General features: G+C 41.7%; 2 protein-coding genes across 4 annotated transcripts in view; one reads left to right on the top strand and one right to left on the bottom strand.

Moving 5' to 3' along the window:
- Positions 1 to 5,378, bottom strand: part of LOC139378649 (scm-like with four MBT domains protein 2) — a 46,393-nt gene extending 41,015 nt beyond the window's left edge. For all 3 annotated transcript variants that reach the window (XM_071121006.1, XM_071121007.1, XM_071121005.1), the window contains exons 1-2: positions 5,271 to 5,378; positions 194 to 376 (exon numbers count right to left, since the gene is read on the bottom strand). In XM_071121006.1, coding sequence (XP_070977107.1) covers positions 194 to 284 — 91 coding nt within the window. In that variant the 5' untranslated portion in view covers positions 285 to 376; positions 5,271 to 5,378. The remainder of the gene's footprint in view (positions 1 to 193; positions 377 to 5,270) is intronic.
- Positions 5,379 to 9,065: 3,687 nt separating this feature from the next.
- LOC139378624 (store-operated calcium entry regulator STIMATE-like) lies at positions 9,066 to 26,727 on the top strand. Its single transcript, XM_071120958.1, has 8 exons — positions 9,066 to 9,566; positions 10,959 to 11,007; positions 11,217 to 11,312; positions 11,654 to 11,775; positions 12,828 to 12,940; positions 13,689 to 13,772; positions 14,165 to 14,296; positions 25,573 to 26,727. Exons 1-8 carry the CDS (start codon positions 9,377 to 9,379, stop codon positions 25,687 to 25,689), a joined length of 903 nt encoding a protein of 300 aa, XP_070977059.1. The 5' UTR covers positions 9,066 to 9,376; the 3' UTR covers positions 25,690 to 26,727.

Genomic DNA, 26,727 nt, shown 5'->3' with positions numbered 1-26,727 from the left:
TGAAGGTCAATAATGGTGTGGCATGTAAAAAGGAATGGGAAAAATTGGAAATTGGCTGCTTATCACAATCCCCTGTTGTGATTGTGATACAATGGAGATTAATGGTTGTGCCCTTCGCGTGTCATCAAAACAATGGAAGACAAAAAAATGAGGAAGAGATCAAAGATTAAAAAGTGTAGGTAAAATCCCTCACCTGAGTGCACCCGTTCATCTCTCCCATTGGCCGGGCTGTGGGATTTCCCCGCGGAGAGGGCCAACGGCCTGTCCTGTGGGCGGGACTGCATCCTGCTCTCTTCCTGGTAACCTTTACCCTTTTACCCTTTGTCCGTCTGTCTTCAGACTCCCCAGTCTTCACTGCATCTCCCTCATTCCTCCACTGTGTCACACAAAGGAGGAGTTAAGTAGGAATGGAGCATTAAAATCCATATCATGTCCATCTAAACAATGACCACTATAACGAAAGACAATACAGCCATTTATTCCAGAAAAAAATGAAGAAACGCGCACACTGCTCTTGATAGCATCACTGCTCGTTATTAAGCTTTACGTATCGGCCTCACGACCTTCGTCAGGGCTTGTGAGTTTTTTACATTTTTTATTAGCACCTTTATGTAGACATAGCTCCACCCACATTCGTTCCAGGCATCGAATGGGGTTGGAGTCGAACAATGTGCATTTCATGAATAGTGTACATAAAACGCATTTAACACGTCTGTAAAGCCACAATGAGCACATCGACTCACCGAGCAAGTTTTCATAAATCATTGGGTACAGTGCAAGAAAAACGTCAGAGTAATCTGAAATAGGGGACATTAATTCATGTTTACATTTACAACATGTATTTCATCATTAAGACCTTTTGGGAAATGTCTGGAGGGTGAAAATCCAAAGATATTCTATTTTGCTCAGAGTATTATTTACATCACCTCCCCTGTCTGATATCTTAACTTTCACTACGCAACAAAATCTAAAAAGGTTGAAATGTCATTTTTTTAGGTAATTAAAAATGCACCGTGACTGGATAGTCCCTGTCGTTTCTCCTGATTGAACTTGGATGAACTTGTATGTTCACTAATTCTCTGTTTGAGAGAACGAGAGGTTTTGCCTACAGAACAGCCCACTGTGCAGACGGAACAGCCTCTGTTCTACTCATTATACTTGTACAGCACAGAATACCTGCTCAGCACAGTGCATTTCTACTGTGTGCCTCTGCTTGGTACAGTCTACGAGAGCAATGTGCAGTTTCTGCTGTCGTGGATTTGCATACCTCAGCACAGCTCTTCAGCCACAAGAGATAACCAATCACAGTTGAAATAAGGTAGAAGAACAGGACTGACACAGCAGAACCTCATAAAACCATGCCACAGAGCTCAGCGTTACATAAACCATTACGGAAGAAGAAGTGTTTTAATATGGCTTAAAAATCGCTCGCATAGGAATCATAGCGCTTAGTCATAATTTACTCATACTTTTGCTTTATCTTAAAGATCTTAGAGAAAAACTAACTAAATAGATTCCTATAGTTTTCCCACTCTGTCTCTTTCCCAGATCACATGGTTACATTTGGGATATTTTGGGATAACTGCCATTTCACTCAGCCTCCGCAATGACTCACTGTAACTGCACACACTTCCATCAAATGTTCAATTAACACTGATTCATAGAGCAGATTCATACCAATTCCCTTCAATCAAACTAATACACAAAAACAATTCTCTGCAGACTTCGCAAATTTGCCTAAGCATTCAAATCCCCATTCAAAAGAGCAATAGGCAATGTTATGTGCTTGTCATCATCCGTTTTTATTACAGGAGGAACATAATTGGCAATGCATTGAAATCAACTCGTTGCTTCATTGCATAGCTGCGTCCTTTCACAACATGTAAATCCTTCTGAACGTGTCCTCCGTCACGCAGGGATCCAAACACACATCTATCCATAGCGTAAACAACAAGCTGGTCTAATTGGACTCACATGACACTGCCCCCTGTCCCTCTCCACTCTGTCTGATAGTCCACATCCTCCGGGACGCAAACATAGGATCCATCTGACTACAGACCATAAACTATCAGAGATCACAGGCAACAAGGTCCATTAAATAACTCAAATGTAGTATAAACCACAATGTCTAAGACACAATCAGAGAAAATCACAGATTCAGAGAACCGAGCAACTTGTCTCACAGAGGGTCACTTATCCCAGAAATGTTCTCACTCATTTAAATTGAAAATGTTCACTATTATAGCATTCAGTCAGGAGGATCTAAGGCTGCGTTTACACAGGCAGTACAATTTGGCTAAAAAAATGTTTTATACTAATAGTTTTTTAAAACCAAAATCAGCCTAACTAAACCACTAAATTAAAACATATTGGTCCATACTGGTCCCCAGCATCCCAGTGAGCAGCCCAGATTGGATCCTGGGAATTAGGCTGATCTGTGTGTTAATCTGAGACGCAGGTCTTTCCTGGTTAAAGCCTCATCAGATTGAGATGGTGGGGGGGGCGGTGTTATGGGTTAGCCCTGATGAGTCCAGTAGACACCACACGCCGTCCCTTAGCTGCCTTTCTCTAAAACCCCAACCAGGACAATAGAAAGACATCATGGGGAATTAACAGATTAACTAACACTATTTGGGCTGGGTGTGTCCTTCCTCATCTCCCGTCATGTTTTTGTTTGTAGGTATCAATATTTGACCATTTATCCTGTGAAATGTAACGATATCTCTCAATGATTTCTACACTTCTGTTTTATCACTCACTATGTAATCCACAATATCACATCCAATGAAAGATTTCATGATTTATCAGTATCTATGATGTATTAGTATAATATATCAGTATAATATAGTGTCTTGTCTCTATGGCTCATCTAGCCTGGTGTGTTCCTTATTACACAGCCTGTGATGCTGTGTGAGATCAGCTGACTGAGATATTTAAAAGACTGAAGAGCAAACAACTGCCCCAGGCAGACAGGCCACAATGCACAGTGGCAATGAGAAAACATACTAATGGGCAGCCTACTGCCTACAACAGCAGCTTCAGGCAACTTCTCCAGCATCAAGCTATTGTCTGAGTAACATCACATCAGAAGGTCTATATAATTACATTTTCCATAAACTCCAAAATAATCGAAAATAGATGGAAATGGATCTTGTTTGATCTTAATCCAAATGTCATGTTGTATAATATATCTTTATCTTCTTTGAAGAAAAAACATCCGATGTAGGCCAATCATTGGACAGCCTTTTTGCACATTGTGTCTGTGATGCTGACTTCTTTTCTCTCCTCCAGACATTAAGTTGCTCATGGTCGGGTCAAAAAAAAGAAAAACATTTTTTTTGAAACTCCTGTGATTCATTCATCCACACACCTCACTGAACTCATAGTGGAGAAAACGAAATGTGGCTTTCTTTACATTGCAATTAATCTAGTCAGCCAGACACGTCCCATGCACAATTCGCCTGGGGATGTGGTTACTTTGCCATTATTTCACCTGAAACTACAGCAGACACCTTTGAACTGACGATGTCAAGTCACAATCTTGGCCTGATGACTTAATACATCCATTTTCCATATCACTTTGTTATGTAAATCACCGTGAAAGATGTGTTAATAATGTAAGTTGTTCTTGGCTAATAAAATTCTCTGTCTTCACTCACAAAGCAGAGTCAAGCCATCAATATTTTATCTGTTCTTCCTTTAGAACCTTATCAGGGACATTTACATACAATGGCAAGTGCTTTCAAAAGATCGATTATGAACGGCGCTGAGGAGTACATGAATAAAACCATCAATAACCATGCATCCTTGATCATCTTTACACCCCTATACCAGATCCCTGGACACTTCATAGGGTTTTACTGTAAAGATGCGAGATCTTCTCCGTGATGTTGCTTGCTTCCATTCCATCTAGGCTACACCAGTACCAAGGCAAAACGATCTCACATGAGAGCCACCGACATGCCGTATGCTTTAGGGTTTTATGGCAATAGGCAGCCTGAATACGCATGAGAGTGCACATGCACATCACTGTTCATTCGGTAACGTGGTTTTATTTTTATATTCATTATGGAGCCGAATGTAATCCCGAAGAGGGATCATCAGAATAATGCGCAGCTAAACTCCGGATTTGCTGACCGCCCGCAATAAAAAATAAATAATTAAATGGATATATGCGCGGTTTAACCCAATTAGCAACTTCATCATACAAATTTGGCATAACGTCGGATTGGGAGAATTACCTCGTGCAAATTTTACAATCATCAAGATTGGATGTTAAAACCTTAATGGATGATTAAAAAGACAAACGGAACCGTTCATCAGACCATTATTCTATGTCTACTAAATAACGATAAGAAAAATGGATTGTAACTGCTAATGCTGATAAAGTGAAACAGGAAATGTAGCTAGGCGTACTGTGCATTTGTGGGATACGGGTGTCGCCGACGTCCTCTCAGTGCGTTACACAGTCAGTCATTTGTATATGGCACTTCGCTAATGTACTTTGCACACAAAGTATTGCAGCGGAAAAAAACTCTAACAGTATTGCTAAACGTCTACTTCCAATTTAATTCATTAGAGCTTGTTAATGCGCATCAAAAGAAACTGAAACTGGACGGTTAACTGCAGTAATTTTATTTTTTCCTCATTCAAAGATTTTACATGCAGTTTTTTACACACCAAAACCCGCCATGTTGAAAGTGGTTTGACATATTGGCAATGTCCGGTATTTTCCGATGCCTTTGCGCACCTATGTGTGGGGAAAAATGTGACACACCTACACGTTTAAACTGTAAATATGAACATTTAAAATGAAGTCAGGGGTGTGAATTTATGAGCATTTCACTATTTTATCGTTTTTAGTGGAAAGCAGACCGTTAGATAGAAATTCATTTATCAGGCTTATTGAAATGTGTTTTTCCTACGCACGGCAAGCATTAAAATAAATGTTTATGTAACCAATTTATTTTCGCATCAAGGTTTATATTAAATAAAGAAAAACAATCATACTAACTAAATTGAAAGTGCCACGAAGCGACGTTCTAACCGCATGTGAAAGCTATAATTACGCACGTAAAAACACTTTGAACAACTTGGCTCCTGAATGCGCCAGTATTTATGTTTCTAGAGAAACAGCCTCGAGTAGGAATGGTTAAAGGTTTTAGCCAGGAAAAACCTTTCACGGTAGATATTTCGTCGAGAAAACGACGGCTCTGGATTAGTAACCTACATAAATATTTAAAGAAGCGTCAACCTGTCACCTGTCTTACCTTAATGATGTTTTTTTCGCGTCTAATTTGCGAGCCTTTTTCGTTCGGTGGAAGCCAGCGAGCGACGTCTTCCAACTGCACAGCACAGAGATCGTTCCAATATGGCATCCCACATCTGCGCATGTCCAAAAAATCTTCAGATTATTTTCAAGCCAACTCCTTCAATGACCTTTAGTGCAGTTACGAATTTTTTTCTGCCAATTATAAATAGAATGTCGAAGTAGACTACCCACCCCCATATTTTAACCCCTCGGTCTTTCATAGCTGAAATACACAACACACAGATATTGTTACCAGTGTGTTTAAACAATGATGAAGCCACTATTTTTACACTTCTGAACCATTTTTTTAATTTTATCTTTATTTAACTAGGCAAGTCAGTTAAGAACAAAATCGTAATAACAACGACGGCCTACAACGGCCAAACCCTAACCAGGAAGACGCTGGGCCAATTGTGCGCCTCCCTATGGGAATCCCAATCACGGCCGGTTGTGATACAGCCTGGAATCGAACCAGGGTCTGTAGTGACCCCTCTAGCACTGAGATGCAGTGCCTTCATCTGCGCCACTCGGGAGCCCAATTCATGATAGATGTAATGACATTTCCGAATACGTGTTTTTATTGTCGAGACTAATTGTTTCATTGTTTTAAAAATGGGAATATAGGCTATATTATATTAAGGTTGTTTTTACATGTGAAATATAAGTGTCCAATACACAAATCCCAACAGAAGTCAATAGGCATACTGTATAGTCAAAGATAAAAAGCTGTTTAAGCCTGGAGCCAAAAATGCTTGTCTAACAACTATTTGACTTTCAAATAAATGAACGAATGTATAGGCCTATGCATGTGCTACCCCCTTCTTTGAGAATTCCATTGGCACTCTATCGGAATGTTACAGTCGTGTCTTGACATACTAACCTTTTATTTCGGTTAATTGTGTGCTTTTATTACAAATTATACTATTCAACATATAATGAAACGTAACTCAAAGTTTAGTGTGCACGAGAGACAGAATGTCTTACTGATTACAAGGGAATTCAGTGTCACATACTGCACAGAAGTAGTATTTATTTCATGGTATTCATTTAAAAGATAAGTCAAAAAGGCATCGTTTTTTAACAGCTCGGTTTGTGTTGTTTTTATAATGTTAGTGCATAAAGTCGAAACTGTTTCCGCTTGACTGAAAACTGAAAACGTTTATGCACTTTATTAAAACACTTAGAGTAGCATACATGAGATAAAACCATTGACATTCATTGATAAGCAATGCATTGATAAAAGTGAGTATCTCATGATCATTCTGTCAGTCAACCAAACCCTTGTATTCATGTGGTCCAGAAGCAAATTGGGGTACAAGGGCTTCATATGGTCCCAGTTCGGCCCATGTGTCCAAAGTCCCGAATTGAAGGCAACTCAGCAAGGCATGAACATTTTAAGTTTCCATGAATTGAATTGTATTATCAACCATAATATGACCAGGGTTTCTTCATGACTATGTAACAAACGCATTGCATTCAATGGATATTGCATTAGAAGCAGGCCTATTGTCCTGTTACATTTTTTGGAAATGCCTGATGTACTGAAGTGACTGTCATCATTGTATTGCTCTCACTTATTGACACATATTTACCATGGCTACTCTATTCGGAAGATGAACCATTTCATCAAATAATTGTTATAGCGTTCAAGCATTACTGTAGTCAATACTATCCTCTAGTGGTAGAGCGTGTGTAGGCCCACTCGCCAACTGAATGGGAATAGACAGACATGATAAGGGTATAAAATAGAACACATTTTAAACTGTCTTGAACTGGGTATCATATCTTATGAGGATATTCTTTTGACTAAATAAATGTACATTAAAACTATGTATGATTGTTTGAAAACTATAGCTTCAACAGTGTATGGTGGAGGTTTTAGGCCAGACTGTGAGTAAATCAATTGTTTTAAATTGCGGAACAATAATGCAAAATCTAAATTGCGCAATATAGACCTACTTGTTGGATCATGATTTTGGGAATTCCTGCAACCTCCTTCGGCTGTCATCATCCCATAACAGTGTTAGAATGAATGAGCATCATCTTCCACTTGCAACTCAAATAAAAAAATAGGCCTACCGAATAGTCTGAGTTGCCTAGCCACCACCGGCCTCATCCGCACCCCTCTGGTGAAGCGAATGCCTCTCCGCGGCTTCGCGCCTCCGGGTCCATCCCGGTGCAGGGAAGTGTGCGTGTGCACGTGGTGGTGAGGTGCTGGTGACAGATGGTTGGTTTGTAGCGCGCGGTTTAATCTGCCAGAGAAGAGGTTTTAACAAGTGCGCGGGGGAACGGATTATCCCCCACGTGCGACGCATGCATTGCACGGGCCACTGCCCTTTGTCTGTGTGCCAGTCAGAAGAAAAGTGATGGTTTGTCTCTATATCTCAATAACTCCCAAATTCATCTAGCCTGCCTTGACAATGACCATGGAGTAGGCCTATCATAAACCATTGGATTGAATGAAATGCCATAGGCCTGTTGCAAACCCACAGGCTATGGCTATTGATTGAATAAGTAATTCATCAGTAATTAATTAGATGCCAACTTCCTCATCATTCCATAACTGGACAATAGTGGCTTCATGACAAGGCACTAATGCACACAGCCCCTTAATCTCCAACTAAAGGCCATTCAAAATCCGTGTTGCTTATTAACACTTGAAAGGCTTTGAGGGATTCCACTTTGAGCCAATGAGTAGTTATTCTGACTGCAAAATAACAGTCTTATAAATACATTTCATATACTATTGCACAATTAATCATTTGGTTGTGTGTTATGAAGGTTTGGGTAACATTAGAATATGTTACCCAATAAAACAAATCAAAGAGCATTTTCATTGGTTTATGTTAGTGTAGGTAGGCTATCTGTGGTGCACATGGAACAGTTATTCTTGGAAAAGGTGACATTTTGAAATAGAGATCATCTCTTATATTTTTTTTATTATTTGGCAAAGGTAAGTGTTTTGGAAACCTCAGAATCTGCTCTTTCTGATAGCGTATAGACGTCAAAGGGTCTTACCTGCATGTAACTCTGTATGAGCCTCAGAGGATTTGAAAAATGTCACTTTTTGGTGCTCTGTTTCCCTGCCTCTGTGTCAATTTCCAACTAAACTGCAATGTCTCTTCATATTCAATTTGACAATTGACAATATTGTCACCCATCAGATTATTGCCAATTTAATTGTGTATTTAGACCAACTCTATTATTATATTTGTGAAATAATGTTCAATATAGTTTAGGTGTAGTTTAGATGGGCCATCATCAACTGAGCAGGCTGACTGCTAGTGAATGAGAAGAAGAAAGAAATACATGTCCGTTAAAAACTGGATATGACACAAATTCTGTTTCTGATCTAGAAATTCTAAAAACAAATGCATGTGATAAATATACTTACGTAGGAAAAGTAAATGATGGAGGGTGGCATTAGTTTAAAAACCGCAGAGATATTTAAATATAATTAACTTGCACTCAAAATGACTACCTCAACGCTTTAGTGTTAAATCCACTATTGTTGTCTCTCATCGTATGTAGGACACATTATCTGACTGCTGTATTATAGATAATTCATATTACAAAGGTTGTCCATTTAGATTAAATTATAGCCCAAAACTCTATAGCCTACATGTGATTAGAACGTGGTAACTGATAAAGAGTATTTCAAATGGGGCTTGGGACATTGGATGGCCCCCTACTGCGGAGACAGGGGCGTGTGACTGCATTAACAAAAGGAACAAAGACCGCCTGCGCTCGCAGAGAGATCCAAGGAATTCAACAGCAGGAGGTGACGTCAGAATCACACATTTTGCGGTGTTGTCGCTCTCAAAAACATTTGATATGGAGTAGAACAATTACCCCTGTTCCGAACTTTAGTTTTCACATTTTCGAGGACTTTTTTAGTTCGCAAAATACTTTTGTATTAACTTCACGAGAGAGACATTGAGGAGTGATAGCATGGCAAATTCGTTGTTTTGTTTTTCTTGAGGATATACGGAATTTCTCCTCGTAAACAACAGGGGAAGTGCCCCCTGTCCTTTGTCTGACACGGGTGTTTTTAAAGTATTCGACATGGACATTTACGGATACAATGGTGTTTTTCTGGTCAAAAGACTATTTAATAATGCAGCTTTTGAGTTTTCGAACATGTCAGACATTACGAAGACGAATCCTCAGGGATGCGATAACGGGGCTTTGACAAACAGATTCGGAGTCTTGATTCAAGGGTTGCTGGCCATAGTTGCCTTCAGCACATTGATGGGTGAGTATCTTTCAGAAGAGAACGTAACAATGTTTCAATAGTTTATAATTGTATAGGCTAACTTATTGTTTCGAAATAGAAGATCATGTTTCAAATAAAATACTTAGAAATCACTTCTAAAGGGAACATCAAGGGTCTACTCAGCCAAGCACCACACTGTTATCTATTGCAGAGCTACACTCCATCTATGAGCACGTGGCAGTTTGTTTGTTTATGCTATTTGACGTTTCTATCCGATTGGCTGCTGTTGCACTTTGTAAGGCTGATAATGCATATATAATTATATTCCATTTAAATAGTGTATTATAAGAATGTTTCCCATATCCTTTTATGTGCCAGGTTTAAAATATTCAACGCCGCTGGTAGCCGTCATCAGTGGCATATCAACACAAATGTAAACGATCTCGAATGTATCCTATAACTATTAGACTATTCTTTACAAGTAGTTTATAAGTCTACAATCTATAAACCCGTTTCATTTGTATTATTCTTATTATTGAAATGCCTCTTCAAGACAGGGGTGAACGTTTATGCTGTATGATGGAGAAAAAAAAACAGTTTTGAGAGGGTGGTCATAAAATCCTACAGAATACATAAATGTATTTTTGAATATAAGAGGCTCTGTCTATATCTCTGTCTACAGTGAGATGACATTTTGTAGTCATGTACTTTACAACAGAGTGATTTATGACAGAAAGGGGTCAGACTCTAAAGGTGAGTGGAGGATCAATTAGCTTTGACCTCCTCGCAGTTACTTATTAGTAAGAATATCCATATTTAGCCAGCATGTAAGTACTTTACCAGCCAGAGTACCCAAGTCTGAAAATCAAGGGTCTACTCAGCCAAGTGCTGCACTGGTATGCACTGCAGAGCTACACTGTTCATCTCAATGCCTCTCCTCTGCTTGGCAAGATGCAGCCATCTTTGTTTAGAGTCCTCTTCCTCTTGGCTATTTTGGTGACTTCCTCCCATTGACAGACCACTGGCCACACCTTTTGCGTGCCAGAGTTCTTGCATACAGTTGCTATCATTTTATGCCAGGCACCAATTCTGGCTTTGCATTCTAACCTTCAGATAGTTTTTGGGTGATAATGAGTCAAACTGCAGCCACAACATGATGATTGGTATGTGAACAGTCACACACTCAGACCTTGTGTTGGCTGGGGAGAGAGGAACAGTGGGTTCCTGTTAGACACGTAGCCCTGAGCTACCAGTGTCCTGATGGGGATGGGTGGACTGAGGGAGCATGTGGTTCTGACTGTGCCTTTCTTTATCCATCTCTCCTGGACCCACAGAGGACATGTACACACACACACACACAAATATAGCGTTTTTCACTCTTCTATGGCTGTCTCTCTCTCACTGCGTCTCTCCGTCTCTCTCTGTCTACAGTGAAGAGGTTCCATGAGCCCGTAGGGGTCAGAAGACCATGGAGGATCTGGTGAGAGTGGTGTTTTTATTACGATTTCTTATCAGAGTCTGTATCAAACCCCCAGGAAAGAACAGGAGACCGTCGGTTGATCACATGGCTGAGGATCATAGATTCTATTAGATTTAGAGATGTCAATGTTTGTTGCTTGACTCTTATGTATCTGGCTATTACAAGTCACCATGGTGATGCCCATCCGAAATTTCACCCCATCTCTACAGGTTTTATGACACGTCCAAGCAGGCCATTGGCGCTCTCTTCATCCACTTCGCCAATGTGTTCCTCTCCAACCTCACAGAAATGGACCCCTGTTCCCTGTGAGTCCATAGCTGTGATTGGACAGGTTGGCAGAAACCACCTGCCAATCTAAAGTCTCAACCAATCATTATGATAAATAAATAAGGTGTTCTGTTGTCACATACCGCAGATGGGTGCAGTGAAATGTGTTGTTTTACACGGTCAACCATAGTAGTATGGCGCCCCTAGAGCAAATGCGGTGTTAAGTGCCTTGCTCAAGGACACATTGACAGATTTTTCACCTTGTCGACTCGGGTATTCCAACCACTGACCTTTCGGTTACTTTCCCAACGCTCTATCCGCTAGGCTACCTTTTGCCCCATGTCAAATGATTGACTGGCTTCCTGGTGGGTTTCCACAGGTATCTGATGAACTTCCTGCTCGATGCCACGCTAGGCATGCTGGTCATCTGGGCGGGGGTCAAGGTTGTCTCCAGGATCGTGGAGTACAAGCAGTTCACACTGCTCACCTTTGGAGAATACGGTGAGTCTCCTAGACATCTGTTTAGGTCGTGTCAAATGTTTGGAGGTTGGCCAAAGCATAGACTACTACTGCTATGTGACTGTGTCATTGGAGAGGGTTGTGCCAGTTAATTTTCGGAATATGTCATGAAGGTTGACTCTTCTTCCTTTCACCACTGGAGGCCGCTGTAGGCTCATGAGAATATTGCATGAAAAACATCTTCCGAAAGGCGATGGTGGCAATAGTGTGGGATTAAGTTCTAGCCAATTGCTGCACTCGTTCCGTCCATAAATTTGAATCGGAATACAGAACCAAAATAAGATTTTAAATGTTAGTCTGTTAATCTACTGTATTCCACAAGGTCATTTTTCTCCTGTATCTGCACATGGTTCTGTTTCATGCTGGTTTTTCCATTGACTATTATGATCCGACGGATTGTAAATGCAGCTGTGCCTTGACCACTGGCCAAATATTTTAGTGGGCTTTTAGTTTCCATCTGATCTGTATCACGCTCCCTCTGTGTGCTGACCTTTCCCCCAAAAGCTTGCTAGAAATACTGTCTCTGTCATAACTATTAGTCCTGAAAACGAAACAAATAGTAAGACATTTAGCTGTTTGTGTAAACCCACTCTGTCCTCTTAAAGAGCTGAACAACATGCAATCATGGCAGGCGTTGTCTTTTGCCTTCTTTTTTTTTCTCGCAGTTTCTCTTATACCTTTCTCTCTGCTGTCTCACTTCTCTTTCTCTCTTGTTTTGTGTCTCTCTCGTCTGTCTGTTTCTGCGGTGTTCCCAGGCTTGGAGAGGGTTTGTTAATGACAGAGACATGTCCCTGTCTGTGTACACTGAGATGAAAGAGAGACGCAAATAGTACACGTGGGGACGTGTTTAGACCAGAACACTGAGTTTGTGGGTTTTTGTGTGTCTCTGTGTGTATGAATGTCAATGTGTGGTTGTGGCAGTCTGGCGTCATCCTCTCTATGGCTGATCTTCCCCAGGTGACGATCTGAGTCCGTTGGTCAGTGTATGTAGTTGCAGTGTGGTCATTAAGTAATGGTCTGTTCTGTCTCACCAGGTGACCCTCCCCAGGCTGCGGCATGGCTCGGTCAGTGTGGTGTCTACCTTCTCATCATGGTCCTGGAGAAGAGTGTAGTCAGCTTGGTCCTGCTCATTCCTGGATGGACCAACGTGAGTAGGCCCACCATACCCACAATCACCTGCTCCAGGGACATGGGCTAACCCAGATCCTGAGAAAACTGAGAGACTACCCACTCGAGGGAGAGAGAGCGGAAGTGTCAGCCATGTTCTTTCTTCTCTGTTCTGTGTTTGAAATCTCTGGTGACAATTTAAAGTCAACAGAAAGTCAAGCCTGAAAAACAAAGGGAGGATGAAAGGTTTTGGAGAGAACAAAGAGAAAGAGTTGTCCTTTGAACAGAATGGGAACATTGACCTTCAGCCAAATGAATATCATCCGGCCTCTGGGACTAGGGTCTAGTTTGGTTGATTATTTGTTTGAGGCTGTGGATCACCTTTGTGTTTTAGGGTCATTGTTGCTCGGTTCACTGCTCCTCTCTTGAAGAGTCGTTTAGCTTTTTTTCAGTACACTTATATCTTTTTTGTTTTGACACTGGGGCTTTTTTCTAAACTGTCATTAATATAGCTCATCCCAGACAAATCGACTACTTAGAGCATTTTTCTGTCTCTCTCTCTCTCTCTGACATGGTGAATACCACATAATCATCACATTAGCTCCAATCTCACTCATGTTCCACAGTAGAGAGCCAAAGAGATGCTCCTTCTATTCTAGTGCAAAACGTTGACGATCTAAATGGCATTGGATGACAGTCGCTTGTGTAACACACCTGTTATTTTGCCCTGCCCAAATTGAAAGTGTGTGTGTTGTGACGCTGTGTTTCTCTGCGCGCTGATGTTCCAGCTGCAGTCTGTGTTGCTGGACTACATCCCTAACCCTCAGGTGGAGCTTGTGTTGGTCATGCTCATCGTGCCCTTCATTGTCAACGTGAGTCTCACCTTCAGTCTCAACGCTCTGCATAATGTTGTGTATACGTCACAGGAGGCTGCTGAGGGGAGGACGGCTCATAATAATGGCTGGATTGGAGTGAATGGAATGGTATCAAACGAATGGATACCATGCGTTTGAGTCCGTTACCGTTCTTTTCATTCCATTCCTGCCATTACTATGAGCCGTCCTCCCCAATTCAAGGCACCACAAACCTCCTGTGGTATATGTAGTGTCCCAGACAGTGCATAAAGCTTATATTTCTGGATAGAAAACCTGCATAAAGTTTACAAAATACAGTATGCAGGCTTACTAGGCTACAGTGATCATTCTGTGTCCACCACTGCACCGGTTCTACTGACTGAGTTTGTTCTCTGTGTGACCCTCTGTAGTCCATCATGTTCTGGGTGGTGGACAGTCTGATGATGAGGAAGTACAAGACTCTGAAGAGCCTGGTCGACTCCTGCGACTCCTCGACCAAGGTCGACTCCACGGCGCCGTGGGTTACCGGCGACGAGTCACGGGTGAGAGTCAGTTAACTAGAGATGTCCCCGACTAAAAAAAAAATAATAATATTGGTCGACTGAAAGCCATCTGTTCTTTCGACCAATTTTAAAACGTGTATTTTTCCATGTATAGAAACACCATATGTGTTTTTAATCAAATAAGATCTATATGCATTGAACTTGTCTGATACTTTAAGATCACTGTTTGATGAAATAAGACACAAATGACTGAAGAGGGGGCCAGAGATCACGATAACCAGAAGAAAAAAACCTTAACCTGTCCCGACCATCCTCCTCCCGCTCCTAATGGTTTTAGCAGATTCTGCCGTTACTCTCTTGAAGTTGCCGGTAATAGGCTATACAAGGAGTCGGCAACATTTTTCATGTGGAATGCCAATTTATCCTACCATTTCTACCAATCTGCGTGCCAGTTATGGTTTTCATATGCACCTTTTTGTGGAACATTTTCATTTATAAAAACGTCTTCGTACCTCAAAATCATTGTCATGTGGTTAATCAAAATTCTATCTAAATGAAAATGATACAAACCTAAAAAGTCACTTCTATTGCCATTGCCAACTATGTAAAAATAGCTTTAATAAAGCCAACAAATAAAAACATTTCTGTCCGCAAGTAGAAATCCTGTGTAGTGTAGAAATCCTGATTTAAAAATGAATATCCTATAAATCACATTGGCTACGCATGGCCTGTCTGCAGCGAACTTGAAACATTGTATCAACTATTTAACTTGGGTCTGGCCTGAAACTCCTTGCAACATTGTATACAATATTTTGGGCCCTCAAAGTTGTCCATGCTAGTGAGCTCGGAACAGACACAGCAGTAGGCTATTTGCGTAAGGGATTAGAAGCAATCAGGTTGGCCTATTTTTATGATGTTTCCACTGGGTCAGAGCAATCTCCATAGACCCGTAGTGAAGAGTTCAGTGACTTTCAACGTGGCGCCGTCATAGGATTCCACCTTTCCAACAAGTCAGTTTGTAACATTTCTACCCTGCTAGAGCTGCCCTGGTCAACTTTAAGTGTTGTTATTGTGAAGTGGAAACTAGGAGCAACAACAGCTCAGCCGCGAGATGGTAGGCCACAAAAACTCACAGAACGGAACCACCTGATTGCTGTAGTGTGTAAAAATCGTATTTCCTCTGTTGCAACACTCAATTCCAAGTTCCAAACTGCCTTTGGAAGCAACGTCAGCACATAACTGTTCGTCGGGAGCTTCATGAAATGGGTTTACATGGCGCACATAAGCCTAAGATCACCATGCGCAATGCCCAAGCGTCTGTCGGCTGGAGTGATGTAAAGCTCGCCGCCATTGGACTCCATCTTGCAGTCCGACAAAATAATCTGGGTTTGGCGGATGTCATGAGAACGCTACCTGCCTCAATGCATAGTGCCAACTGTAAAGTTTGGAGGAGGAATAATGGTCTGGGGCTGTTTTTCATGGTTCGGGCTAGGCCCCTTAGTTCCAGTGAACGGAAATTTTAACACAACATACAATAATATTCTAGATGATTCTGTGCTTCCAACTTTGTGGCAACAGTTTGGGGAAGGCCTTTTTCTGTTTCAGCATGACAATGCCCTCGTGCACAAAGCGAGGTCCATACAGAAATGGTGTGTCGAGATTCGTGTGGAAGAACTTGACTGGCCTGCACAGAGCCCTGGCCTCAACTACATCAAACACCTTTGGGATGATTTGGAACGCTGACTGTGAGCCAGGGCTAATTGCCCAACATCATTGCCCGACCTCACTAATGCTCTTGAGGCTGCTGCGGGTACTTGCTTCCATTCAATGTTCCAACGTCTAGCGGAAAGCCTTCCCAGAAGAGTGAGGGCTGTTATAGCAGCAAAGGAGGGACCAACTCCATTTAATGCCCATGATTTTGGAATGAGATGTTTGACTAGCAGGTGTCCATAACCTTTGGTCATGTAGTGTATATTTGCTACTGCTCGACTAAATAATCTTGGTTGCCAGCCTATCTCCCAAACAATCGACCAGTCAAAGAATTGGGGCCAGCCCTACAGTTAACCATAAGAGGGGACTGCAGATCTCTGAGTGCTACTGCTCTGTGGGATCATGAAGGGATGCCGTTTGATGATAAAACATTAAAGCCCATGGGTGTAAGAGAGACTTTCCCACCAAAAATCACAACACTCCACATCCCCATGGGACACTGGCTCATGACGTCTGTGTTTGTTGAGAAAGAAAAGAAACGGAGTGTGTGTGTGAGTTATGATAGATGTCCGTCACAGTGATTTAGCCTGTCTGCACCTGTTTTATGGGAGCTTCCACCCTACACACACACACACACACACACACACACACACACACTGCTTTCTGGGTCGGTCTAAAGGGCAACTGGCCCACATAGTTACTGTCAAGGAAAGACTGAGTCAGGGAACCCCCCCTCAACCTCCTCTCCCCCTTTCACTCCATGTTTGTTTGTCTCCGTTTTGTCCCGTCAATTTGTGGTGTTGTTTCTCTGTGGGTCCGTTACCCAAGTTGGATCGTGTCGTGTGAAATGGAGTCCATGTCCTGCTTGTCCCTGTTGTTCTGGAAAATAAGAGTCTGATTATCACAGCAATGTTATTGACATTCCTTGTTTGGTAAGACACGAGTGATGGATGTATGGAGCTAGATCGGCCAGACCGTTGTCACATCGTTGAGTCAAGTGTCTTCTGTGTTGTAGAGTTGCTCCTAATCTGTTGATTTAGTCTACCGTAAGTGTGTGATCACCTTGTTTCATAGGATCAATTGTGAGAATTGTATTTGGTGGGAGAACAGTTGAATAGTGATGTCATTATGATATTAGTTAACTGTCTCCAGTGGGTGTATAGTGTTCCATTTCAGTGGCTGTGAAATCATGTACTGTATATTGGAGTAGTGAGACTGTCGACAGAAGCCTTCTGTGTTGGGTAATCGGACAGAATTGCCCCCCTCCAGCGCATTCAATGTGTTACTGTACACTCTCTCTATCTGTCCTCTCTCTCTTTCTCACCCTCCCTCTGGAGTCACAATGATGATGACAGACTGGCAGTGTTTCTCTCTCCCTCCTCGTCCCTGGTACTCTGCCAAGCAGCAACAAATCATCCCTTCATCCCGGTAATAAAAGTGACATTTGGAATTAATTTCCATTCGTTGATGTCATGAAAAGAGGAGGGGAAGATAGTTCTCTCCCTCTATGTCCATGGGAGAGAGGAGGGCATTGATTAGGGAGAACTGTTGGAGTTTGGTTGGGCTGTGCGTCTGTGTGCAACGAGTTTGATTTCAGTTCCCGACACGGTCTGTAGGATAGTGTTTGGAAAGGATTTCATCCATGGTCAGCTGTGGCCATATGGTGTTCAGAGTAGGCTGTTTTACTTTTATCACAACAAAATGTTTGAGAAACACAGACACAGCATCGATAGTCTGGCCTCTTGGTTTGAGTGTAACTGAATGAAGATTTATTTGGGATTGGCCTCATATTGGGGAGAGAGGAAGGCTGGGCAAGCCCCCTTTCTGCCTCTGCTTCTCCCATTACTATAATCTCCTCCAAGATGTCTGCATTGTGCACACACACTCGCACACATGCATGCACACACTACAATAATCTCATCCAAGATGTCTCTGTATCCAGCATACAGTGCATTCGGAAAATATTCAGACCCCTTGACTTTTTCCACATTTTGTTACGTTATTGCCTTATTCTAAAATGGATTTAATTATATCTTTCCCTCATCAATCTACGCTAGGGTTGCAAAGTGTCAGAAGCTTTCCGGTAAATTTCTGGAATTTTTCCAGAAATTTTCCATGGGAAGTTAAGCCTGGGAATTTTGCTCAAATTCATCAAAGAAGTTAGCTTATGAACCTTTTTTTATGTGTAATACACAAGGAAATTCTAGGTCTTGTGGCATATTTTTGTTAAACTATTCCCAATTCAATGGAATTGCAACCCTCTGCATGCACAGTGCGATCTTCCATCACATGTACAGCTGATTCTCAAGATCTTGCACACTAATGAGATGCTATTGAGCCCACACTACTACACCGTCTGAGCCAAGGACTACATACTTTCTGGTAAGTTTTGATTATAATACTGGGTGGGGTGAATATATTTTATGACGTACATTATTTTTTTGTTAACTAGTAAATAGTAGCCTACAGCAAAGAGTGTTTAAATCATTTGTAACTTGTTAACAATTTCTGCTAGTTAGTTTTTGCTACCATGTGGGTTTCAGCTTGCTTGAGCCTGCTAACTGAGTGTTAATTCACCTGTTTCCATACATGTTACATTTTAAAACATTTATCTTACCAAGGGTTTGTTTAATCTAACTGCTTAACTATTTATCTGTACATTGAATAGCATTTTTATTTATTTTCTATACTTTTTTTACAGGAAAATGCCACGGGCACTATCTGATGTGTGGAGACATTTCACTGCAGCTAATGTAGATGGAAAAGCTGTGAAAATTTCAAATACTGTGCCAAATCATATGGGAAGAATGCAACAAAGATGGAGAATCATCTGGCCAAGTGCATAAAGTTCCCTCAGCACTCACAACAAGCAACCTCTGACAAAAATCCCTCTACTTCTATTCAAGGCGAAAATTATTAACCAGACACCTTATCGATAGCAACAGCTCATGGTCCTCGTGGAATCAGAAGTTTTTTTGTCTCAATGGAGGAACATAGTCAGAGATGCTGATGAATGTCTTGCTCGAGCTGTGTATGCAACTGGTTCACCTCTGATGCTCACAGGCAATGTGTATTGGAAGATATTTCTGAATGTTCTTTGCCCAGCATGCACACCTCCAACCAGACATGCTTTATCTACTCACAGTCATCAATGACCTTGGACCACAGAAGGTATTTGCACTGGTGACAGACAATGCTGCGAACATGAAGGCTGCTTGGTCTAAAGTGGAGAAGTCTTACCGTCACATCACACCCAATGGCTGTGCTGCTCATGCATTGAATCTGCACCTCAAGGACATCATGGAACTGAAAACAATGGATACAATCTACAAAAGATCTAAGGAAATGCTTAGGTATGTGAAGGGTCATCAAGTTTTATAGCAGCAATCTACCTCACCAAGCAAAGTGAGAAGAATAAGAGCACCACATTGAAGCTGCCCAACAACACCTGTTGGGGTGGTGTTGTCATCATGTTTGACAGTCTCATGAAGGGGACGGAATCTCTCCAAGAAATGGCCATATCACCGATATGGACATCGCCCCATCAAGAGGATCATCCTGGATGATGTATTTTGGGAGAGCGTGGTAAGCAGCCTGAAACTCCTGAAACTTATAGCAGTAGCCATTGCACGAATTGAGGGAGACAATGCCATCCTGTCTGATGTTCAGACTCTGCTTGCAGATGTAGGGGAAGAAATCCGTACTGCCCTGCCCACTTCACTGTTGCTCCAAGCAGAGGAAACTGCAGTTCTGAAATGCATCAAAGCGTGAAGACTTCTACCTGAATCCCATACACTCCGCAGCATACATGTTGGACCCCCAAGTATGCTGGCAAGAGCATCCTGTCTGGTGCAGAGATCAACAAGGCCTATGACATCACTACTGTGTCTCGCCACCTTGGCCTGGATGAGGGCAAGCTTCTTGGCAGTCTGGCGAAGGACACTTCCAAGCAAGGGCTTTGGGATGGAGATGCAATATGGCAGTCGTGCCAACATACAGTGCCTTGCGAAAGTATTTGGCCCCCTTGAACTTTGCGACCTTTTGCCACATTTCAGGCTTCAAACATAGAGATATAAAACTGTATTTTTTTGTGATGAATCAACAACAAGTGGGACACAATCATGAAGTGGAACGACATTTATTGGATATTTAAAAAAGTTTGAACAAATCATAAACTGAAAAATTGGGCGTGCAAAATTATTCAGCCCCTTTAAGTTAATACTTTGTAGCGCCACCTTTTGCTGTGATTACAGCTGTAAGTCGCTTGGGGTATGTCTCTATCAGTTTTGCACATCGAGAGACTGAATTTTTTTCCCATTCCTCAGCTCGAGCTCAGTGAGGTTGGATGGAGAGCATTTGTGAACAGCAGTTTTCAGTTCTTTCCACAGATTCTCGATTGGATTCAGGTCTGGACTTTGACTTGGCCATTCTAACACCTGGATATGTTTTTTTTTGAACCATTCCATTGTAGATTTTGCTTTAGGTTTTGGATCATTGTCTTGTTGGAAGACAAATCTCCGTCCCAGTCTCAGGTCTTTTGCAGACTCCATCAGGTTTTCTTCCAGAATGGTCCTGTATTTGGCTCCATCCATCTTCCCATCAATTTTAACCATCTTCCCTGTCCCTGCTGAAGAAAAGCAGGCCCAAACCATGATGCTGCCACCACCATGTTTGACAGTGGGGATGGTGTGTTCAGCTGTGTTGCTTTTACGCCAAACATAACGTTTTGCATTGTTGCCAAAAAGTTCAATTTTGGTTTCATCTGACCAGAGCACCTTCTCCCACATGTTTGGTGTGGCTTGCGGCAAACTTTAAACAACACTTTTTATGGATATCTTTAAGAAATTGCTTTCTTCTTGCCACTCTTCCATAAAGGCCAGATTTGTGCAATATACGACTGATTGTTGTCCTATGGACAGAGTCTCCCACCTCAGCTGTAGATCTCTGCAGTTCATCCAGAGTGATCATGGGCCTCTTGGCTGCATCTCTGATCAGTCTTCTCCTTGTATGAGCTGAAAATTTAGAGGGACGGCCAGGTCTTGGTAGATTTGCAGTGGTCTGATACTCCTTCCATTTCAATATTATCGCTTGCACAGTGCTCCTTGGGATGTTTAAAGCTTGGGAAATCTTTTTGTATCCAAATCCGGCTTTAAACTTCTTCACAACAGTATCTCGGACCTGCCTGGTGTGTTCCTTGTTCTTCATGATGCTCTCTGCGCTTTTAACGGACTTCTGAGACTATCACAGTGCAGGTGCATTTATACGGAGACTTGATTACACACAGGTGGATTGTATTTATCATTAGTCATTTAGGTCAACATTGGATCATTCAGAGATCTTCACTGAACTTCTGGAGAGAGTTTGCTGCACTGAAAGTAAAGGGGCTGAATAATTTTGCACGCCCAATTTTTCAGTTTTTGATTTGTTAAAAAAGTTTGAAATATCCAATAAATGTCATTCCACTTCATGATTGTGTCCCACTTGTTATTGATTCTTCACAAAAAAATACAGTTTTATATCTTTATGTTTGAAGCCTGAAATGTGGCAAAAGGTCGCAAAGTTCAAGGGGGCCGAATACTTTCTCAAGGCACTGTATCTCATCAGCCACCTGGTGGAAGGGACTTTGTGGATCTGAGGCTCTTTCCCCTGTTGCCTCCATCATCAGGCGGCAGGTGGTTAGAGTGTTGGGCCAGTAATCGAAAGGTTGCTAGGTTGAATCCACGAGCTGACAAGGTAAACATCTGTCGTTCTGCCCCTGAACAAGGCAGTTAACCCACTGTTCCTAAGCCATCATTGTAAATAAGAATTTGTTCTTAACTTACTTGCCTAGTTAAATAAAAAATCCTCCAAATCCCACCAACATCTGCCGCCTCAGAGCGCAATTTGTCTTTGTTTAGGAACACACACACCAAAGCACGTAACAGGCTGACCAATACAAGGGTTGAAAAAATTTTGGCCATCCGGGAAAATTTGAAGCTTTTTGAGCCTGACAACGAGCCATCCTCAACAAGGTTGGAAAGTGACAGTGAAGATTAGGCCTCAGTGTCTGATGTTCAAGAGGTGAACATTGAGGAGGTCCAGGGAGAAGACACGGAAGCCTGAGAGGAAGACAACAAGCTTTAGTTTCTAGACTACCATTTTACAGATGTATGTTGAGAATGTTTTTGGGGGATGCAATTCAATATTCCCTTTCTTTTGTTGTTAAGTGAAATCATCCCATTTTAATTTAATCATTTGCAATTGTCTACATATGTTAAGGTAAAAGGTTTGTTTCTGTCTACAAATTATATGGTAAATACAGTAGCAAGAAAAAGTATGTGAACCCTTTGGAATGACCTGGATTTCTGCATAAATTGGTCATCAAATTGGATCTTCATCTTAGTCACAACAATAGACAAACATAGTGTGCTTAAACTAATAATACACAAATTATTGTATTTGTCTTGCCTATATTGAATGCATAATTTAAACATTTGCAGTGTAGGTTGGAAAAGGTATGTGAACCCCTAGGCTAAGGACTTCTCCAAAAGCTAATTTGAGTCAGGAGTCAGCTAACCTGGAGTCCAATCATTGAGATGAGATTGGAGATGTTGGTTAGAGCTGCATTGCCCTGTAATAAACACTCACAACATTTGAGTTTGCTATTCACAAGAAGCATTTCCTGATGTGAACCATGCCTCGAACAAAAGAGATCTCAGAAGACCTAAGATTAAGAATTGTTGACTTGCATAAAGCTGGAAAGGGTTGCAAAAGTATCTCTAAATGCCTTGATGTTCATCAGTCCACAGTAAGACAAATTTTCTATAAATGGAGAAAGTTCAACACTGTTGCTACCATCCCTAGAAGTGGCCGTCCTGCAAAGATGACTGCAAAAGCACAGCGCAGAATGCTCACTGAGGAAGAATCCTAGAGTGTCAGCTAAAGACTTACAGAAATCTCTGTAACATGCTAACATCTCTGTTGGTGAGTCCACGATACGTAAAACACTAAACAAGAATGGTGTTCATGGGAGGACACCGCGGAAGAAGCCACTGCTGTCCAAAAGAACCCACATTGCTGCACGTCTGAAGTTTGCAAAAGTGCACCTGGATGTTCCACTGTGCTACTGGCAAAATATTCTGTGGACAGATGAAACTACAGTTGTGTTGTTTGTAAGGAAGGAACACACAACACTATGTGTGGAGAACAAAAGGCACAGCACACCAACATCAAAACCTCATCACAACTGTAAACTATGGTTGAGGGAGCATCATGGTTTGGGGCTGCTTTGCTGCCTCAGGGCCTGGACTGCTTGCTATCATCAACTGAAAAATGAATTCCCAAGTTCATCAAGACATTTTGCAGCATAATGTTAGACTATCTATCCGCCAATTGAAGCTCAACCGAAGTTGGGTGATGCAACAGAACAACGACCCAAAACACAGAAGTAAATCAACAACAGAGAATGGCTTCAACAGAAGAAAATACGCCTTCTGGAGTGGCCCAGTCAGAGTCCTGACCTCAACCCGATTTGAGATGCTGTGGCATGACGTCGAGAGCAATTCACACCAGACATCCCAAGAATATTGCTGAACTGAATCAGTTTTGTAATGAGGAATGGTCCAAAATTCCTCCTGACCGTTGTGCAGGTCTGATCCCCAACTACAGAAAATGTTTGGTTGAGGTTATTGTTGCAAAAGGAGGGTCAACCAGTTATTAAATCCAAGGGTTCACATACCTTTTTCACCCTGCACTGTGAATGTTTACACGGTATGTTCAATAAAGACAAACGTATAATTGTTTGTGTGTTATTAGTTTAAGCAGACTGTGTTTTGTCTATTGTTGTTGACCTAGATGAAGTTCAGATACAATTTTATGACCAATTTATGCAAAAATCCAGGTATTTTCGAAGGGTTCACATATTTTTTCTTGCCACTGTATATCCAATGCAAAAAACATCTACACTTAAATGGTATTAATATTAATTTTAATATATTTCCATTAATTCTCATATATTCCCATGGAAAGATTCCACCTCTGAATATTCCCCAAAATGTGCAACCCTAATCTACACACCATACCCCATAATGACATAAGTATTCAGAACCTTTACTCAGTACTTTGTTGAAGCACCTTTTGGCAGTGATTACAGCCTCGAGTCTTCTTGGGTATGACGCTAAAAGCTTGGCCCACCTTTTATTTGGGGAGTTTCTCCCATTTTCTCTGCAGACCCTCTCAAACTATGTCAGGTTGGATTGGGAGGGTCGCTGCACAGCTATTATCAGATCTCTCCTGAGATTTTCAATCAGGTTCAAGTCCGGTCTCTGGCTGGGCCACTCAAGGACATTCACTTGTTCCGAAGCCACTCCTGTGTTGTCTTGGCTGTGTGCTTAGGGTTGTTGTCCTGTTAGAAGGTGAACCTTCGCCTCATTCCTGAGGTCCTGAGTGCTCTGGAGCAGGTTTTCACCAAGGATCTCTCTCTACTTTGCTCCATACATCTTTCTCTCGATCCTGACTAGTCTCCCAGTCCCTGCCACTGAAAAACATCCCCACAGCAAGATGCTGCCACCACCATGCTTTGCCAGGTTTCCTCCAGATGTAACGCTTGGCATTCAAACCAAAATAGTTCAATCTTGGTTTCAGCCGACCAGAGAATCTGGTTTCTCATGGTCTGAGAGTCCTTTAGGTGCCTTTTGGAAATTCCAAGTGGGCCGTCGTGCCTTTTACTGAAGAGTGGTTTCCATCTGGCCACTACCATAAAGGCCTGATTGGTGGAGTGCTGCAGAGATGTTCCACAGAGGAACTATGGAGCTCTGTCAGAGTTACCGTCTGGTTCTTGGTGACATCCCTGACCAAGGCCCTTCTCCCCGATTGCTCAGTTTGGCCTTCAATGCTGCAGACATTTTTTGGTATCCTTCCCCAGATCTGTGCCTCGACAGAATCCTGTCTCGGCGCTCTACAGACAATTCCTTTGACCTCATGGCTTGGTTTTTGCTCTGATAGGCACCGTCAACTGTGGGACCTTACATAAAGAGGTGTGTGCCTTTCCAAATCACGTTCAATCAATTTAATTTACCACAAGTTGACTCCAATCAAGTTGTAGAAACATCTCAAGGATGATAAATGGAAACAGGATGCACTTGAGATCAATTTCGAGTTTCATAGCAATACTTATGAATACGTATGCAAATAAGATATTTATGTTTTATTTGTAATAAATGTGCAAAAATGTCTAAATCTGGTTTCGCTTTGTCATTAAGGGGTATTGTGTGTAGATTGATTTGTAAAAAAATAATTGAATCGATTTTAGAATATGGCTGTAATGTAACAAAATGTGGAAAAAGTCAAGGGGTCTGAATACTTTCTGTGTGTGGAATTATTATGCCATAAAGGCCTTTCCAGAAACTGTATGAAATTGGAATTCCGCTCTGTTGGGATTATATGTGGTGGAGCACTGGTCTGGACAATATTCCAGACAGGGAATAAAGTGGGATTTTATAGTCTTGGAGTGGGAATAACAGCACACCAGACCTGGACACATCACCTCATCTTGGCCGACAGCTGCTCACGAGTTTGTGTCTCTATGTTTGTGTATCTATTCTCTGACGTGTTTCTCCCTCATCCAGGTCCTGTTGACAGTCGAAACAGACACTGAGGAGGAGGATAGTTCAACAATGGTGCGAGGAGGGTCCCGCTCTAGCCTCCCAGTAGTGGGCATAATACCTAGCTGGGTGGAGGTGTAGCTCTGGTATCCTTCTCTACAAGACCTTGACCCGAGCCACACATACGCTGGCTGACCTGTACGCTCCTTCCAGAACACACAGATTTGCTTTTTTTCATTGTACACATCCCAATGATGTCTTTGATGACTTGGCTGTTATGAGGATGTTGAATGTTATATGAACTATGCTTGATGAAGAAGAGAGAGTCCTTCGCCCTTGCAGTCCCTGTTTACCGAAACAACAAGCTCGGTGTGGCTATAAAGTGTCTCTTAATGGAGATAATTAGAGAGCACAGTGTGAGCTTGAGGGAACACGACAGTGGTGATGAAAGAGTAAATCTGTCCTCTCTCTCAGGGGGATTTTGTGAAAAGGGTGTTTTTTGATCTCCAAAGAGCTCTTTGACATCATACAGATTACTGCTTGGTTCAAACCTTGACATACAGCGTCTAATAGTCTGTAATTAAATACCTGTAGTATTTAGTAGAATCCACTACTAGTGTTCCTGTATCCTTTCCTCCTTCGCCACTAACAGGTGGAAGGGCTGGATAGTTTCAATCATTGATTTCACCTATTACATCCACTCAGATCAGTTGTCAGACTATTGTAACTCAGCTGGAGGAGTTGGACCTTAAAGTTGGAAATGTTTTATCTCTGAGTTGGACTGTAGTGGTCTGGTCTGGAACAGTTCTTCACACTGTCTCCAGAAGATGTTTAACAAGGTGGAAAATTGTATTCTATGTGGAAAATGAACCAGATCATTTTATATTCCTCATGGATGTCCATTTGGGATTGATTTGGACTTATACACATATTTGCAATGTTTCTACTATGAACTAAAGAGCTTAGTGATATGGAGTGATTTTGAACATTCTAATGTATTTTCTTATTTCTTTAGTCTATTTTACATATTTTACTGTATTCATATTACTTGGGGTTAAACCTGTGGTAATGACATGTAATGGGAGATTTTGAAGTGGTGTGACAGAAATGATCACAGTCAATTCAGAGATTACCTGAGATACCAAAATAGTATTGAAATGTAATGATTTAATGATGTTC

The sequence above is a fragment of the Oncorhynchus clarkii genome, chromosome 21 (genome assembly GCF_045791955.1).
Source record: "Oncorhynchus clarkii lewisi isolate Uvic-CL-2024 chromosome 21, UVic_Ocla_1.0, whole genome shotgun sequence".
Lineage (NCBI taxonomy): Eukaryota > Metazoa > Chordata > Actinopteri > Salmoniformes > Salmonidae > Oncorhynchus > Oncorhynchus clarkii.
The sequence above is the reverse complement of the archived record's forward strand: the minus strand, read 5'-3'. Positions and strand labels throughout refer to the sequence as shown.

Bases quoted from the DNA above. Each gene is read 5' to 3' on its own strand.
- LOC139378624 (XM_071120958.1), top strand. From the start codon at position 9,377: ATGGACATTTACGGATACAATGGTGTTTTTCTGGTCAAAAGACTATTT. The intron at 9,567-10,958 runs GTGAGTATCTTT...CTCTGTCTACAG, and splicing joins TGCCTTCAGCACATTGATGG to TGAAGAGGTTCCATGAGCCC. The intron at 13,773-14,164 runs GTGAGTCTCACC...GACCCTCTGTAG, and splicing joins TCGTGCCCTTCATTGTCAAC to TCCATCATGTTCTGGGTGGT.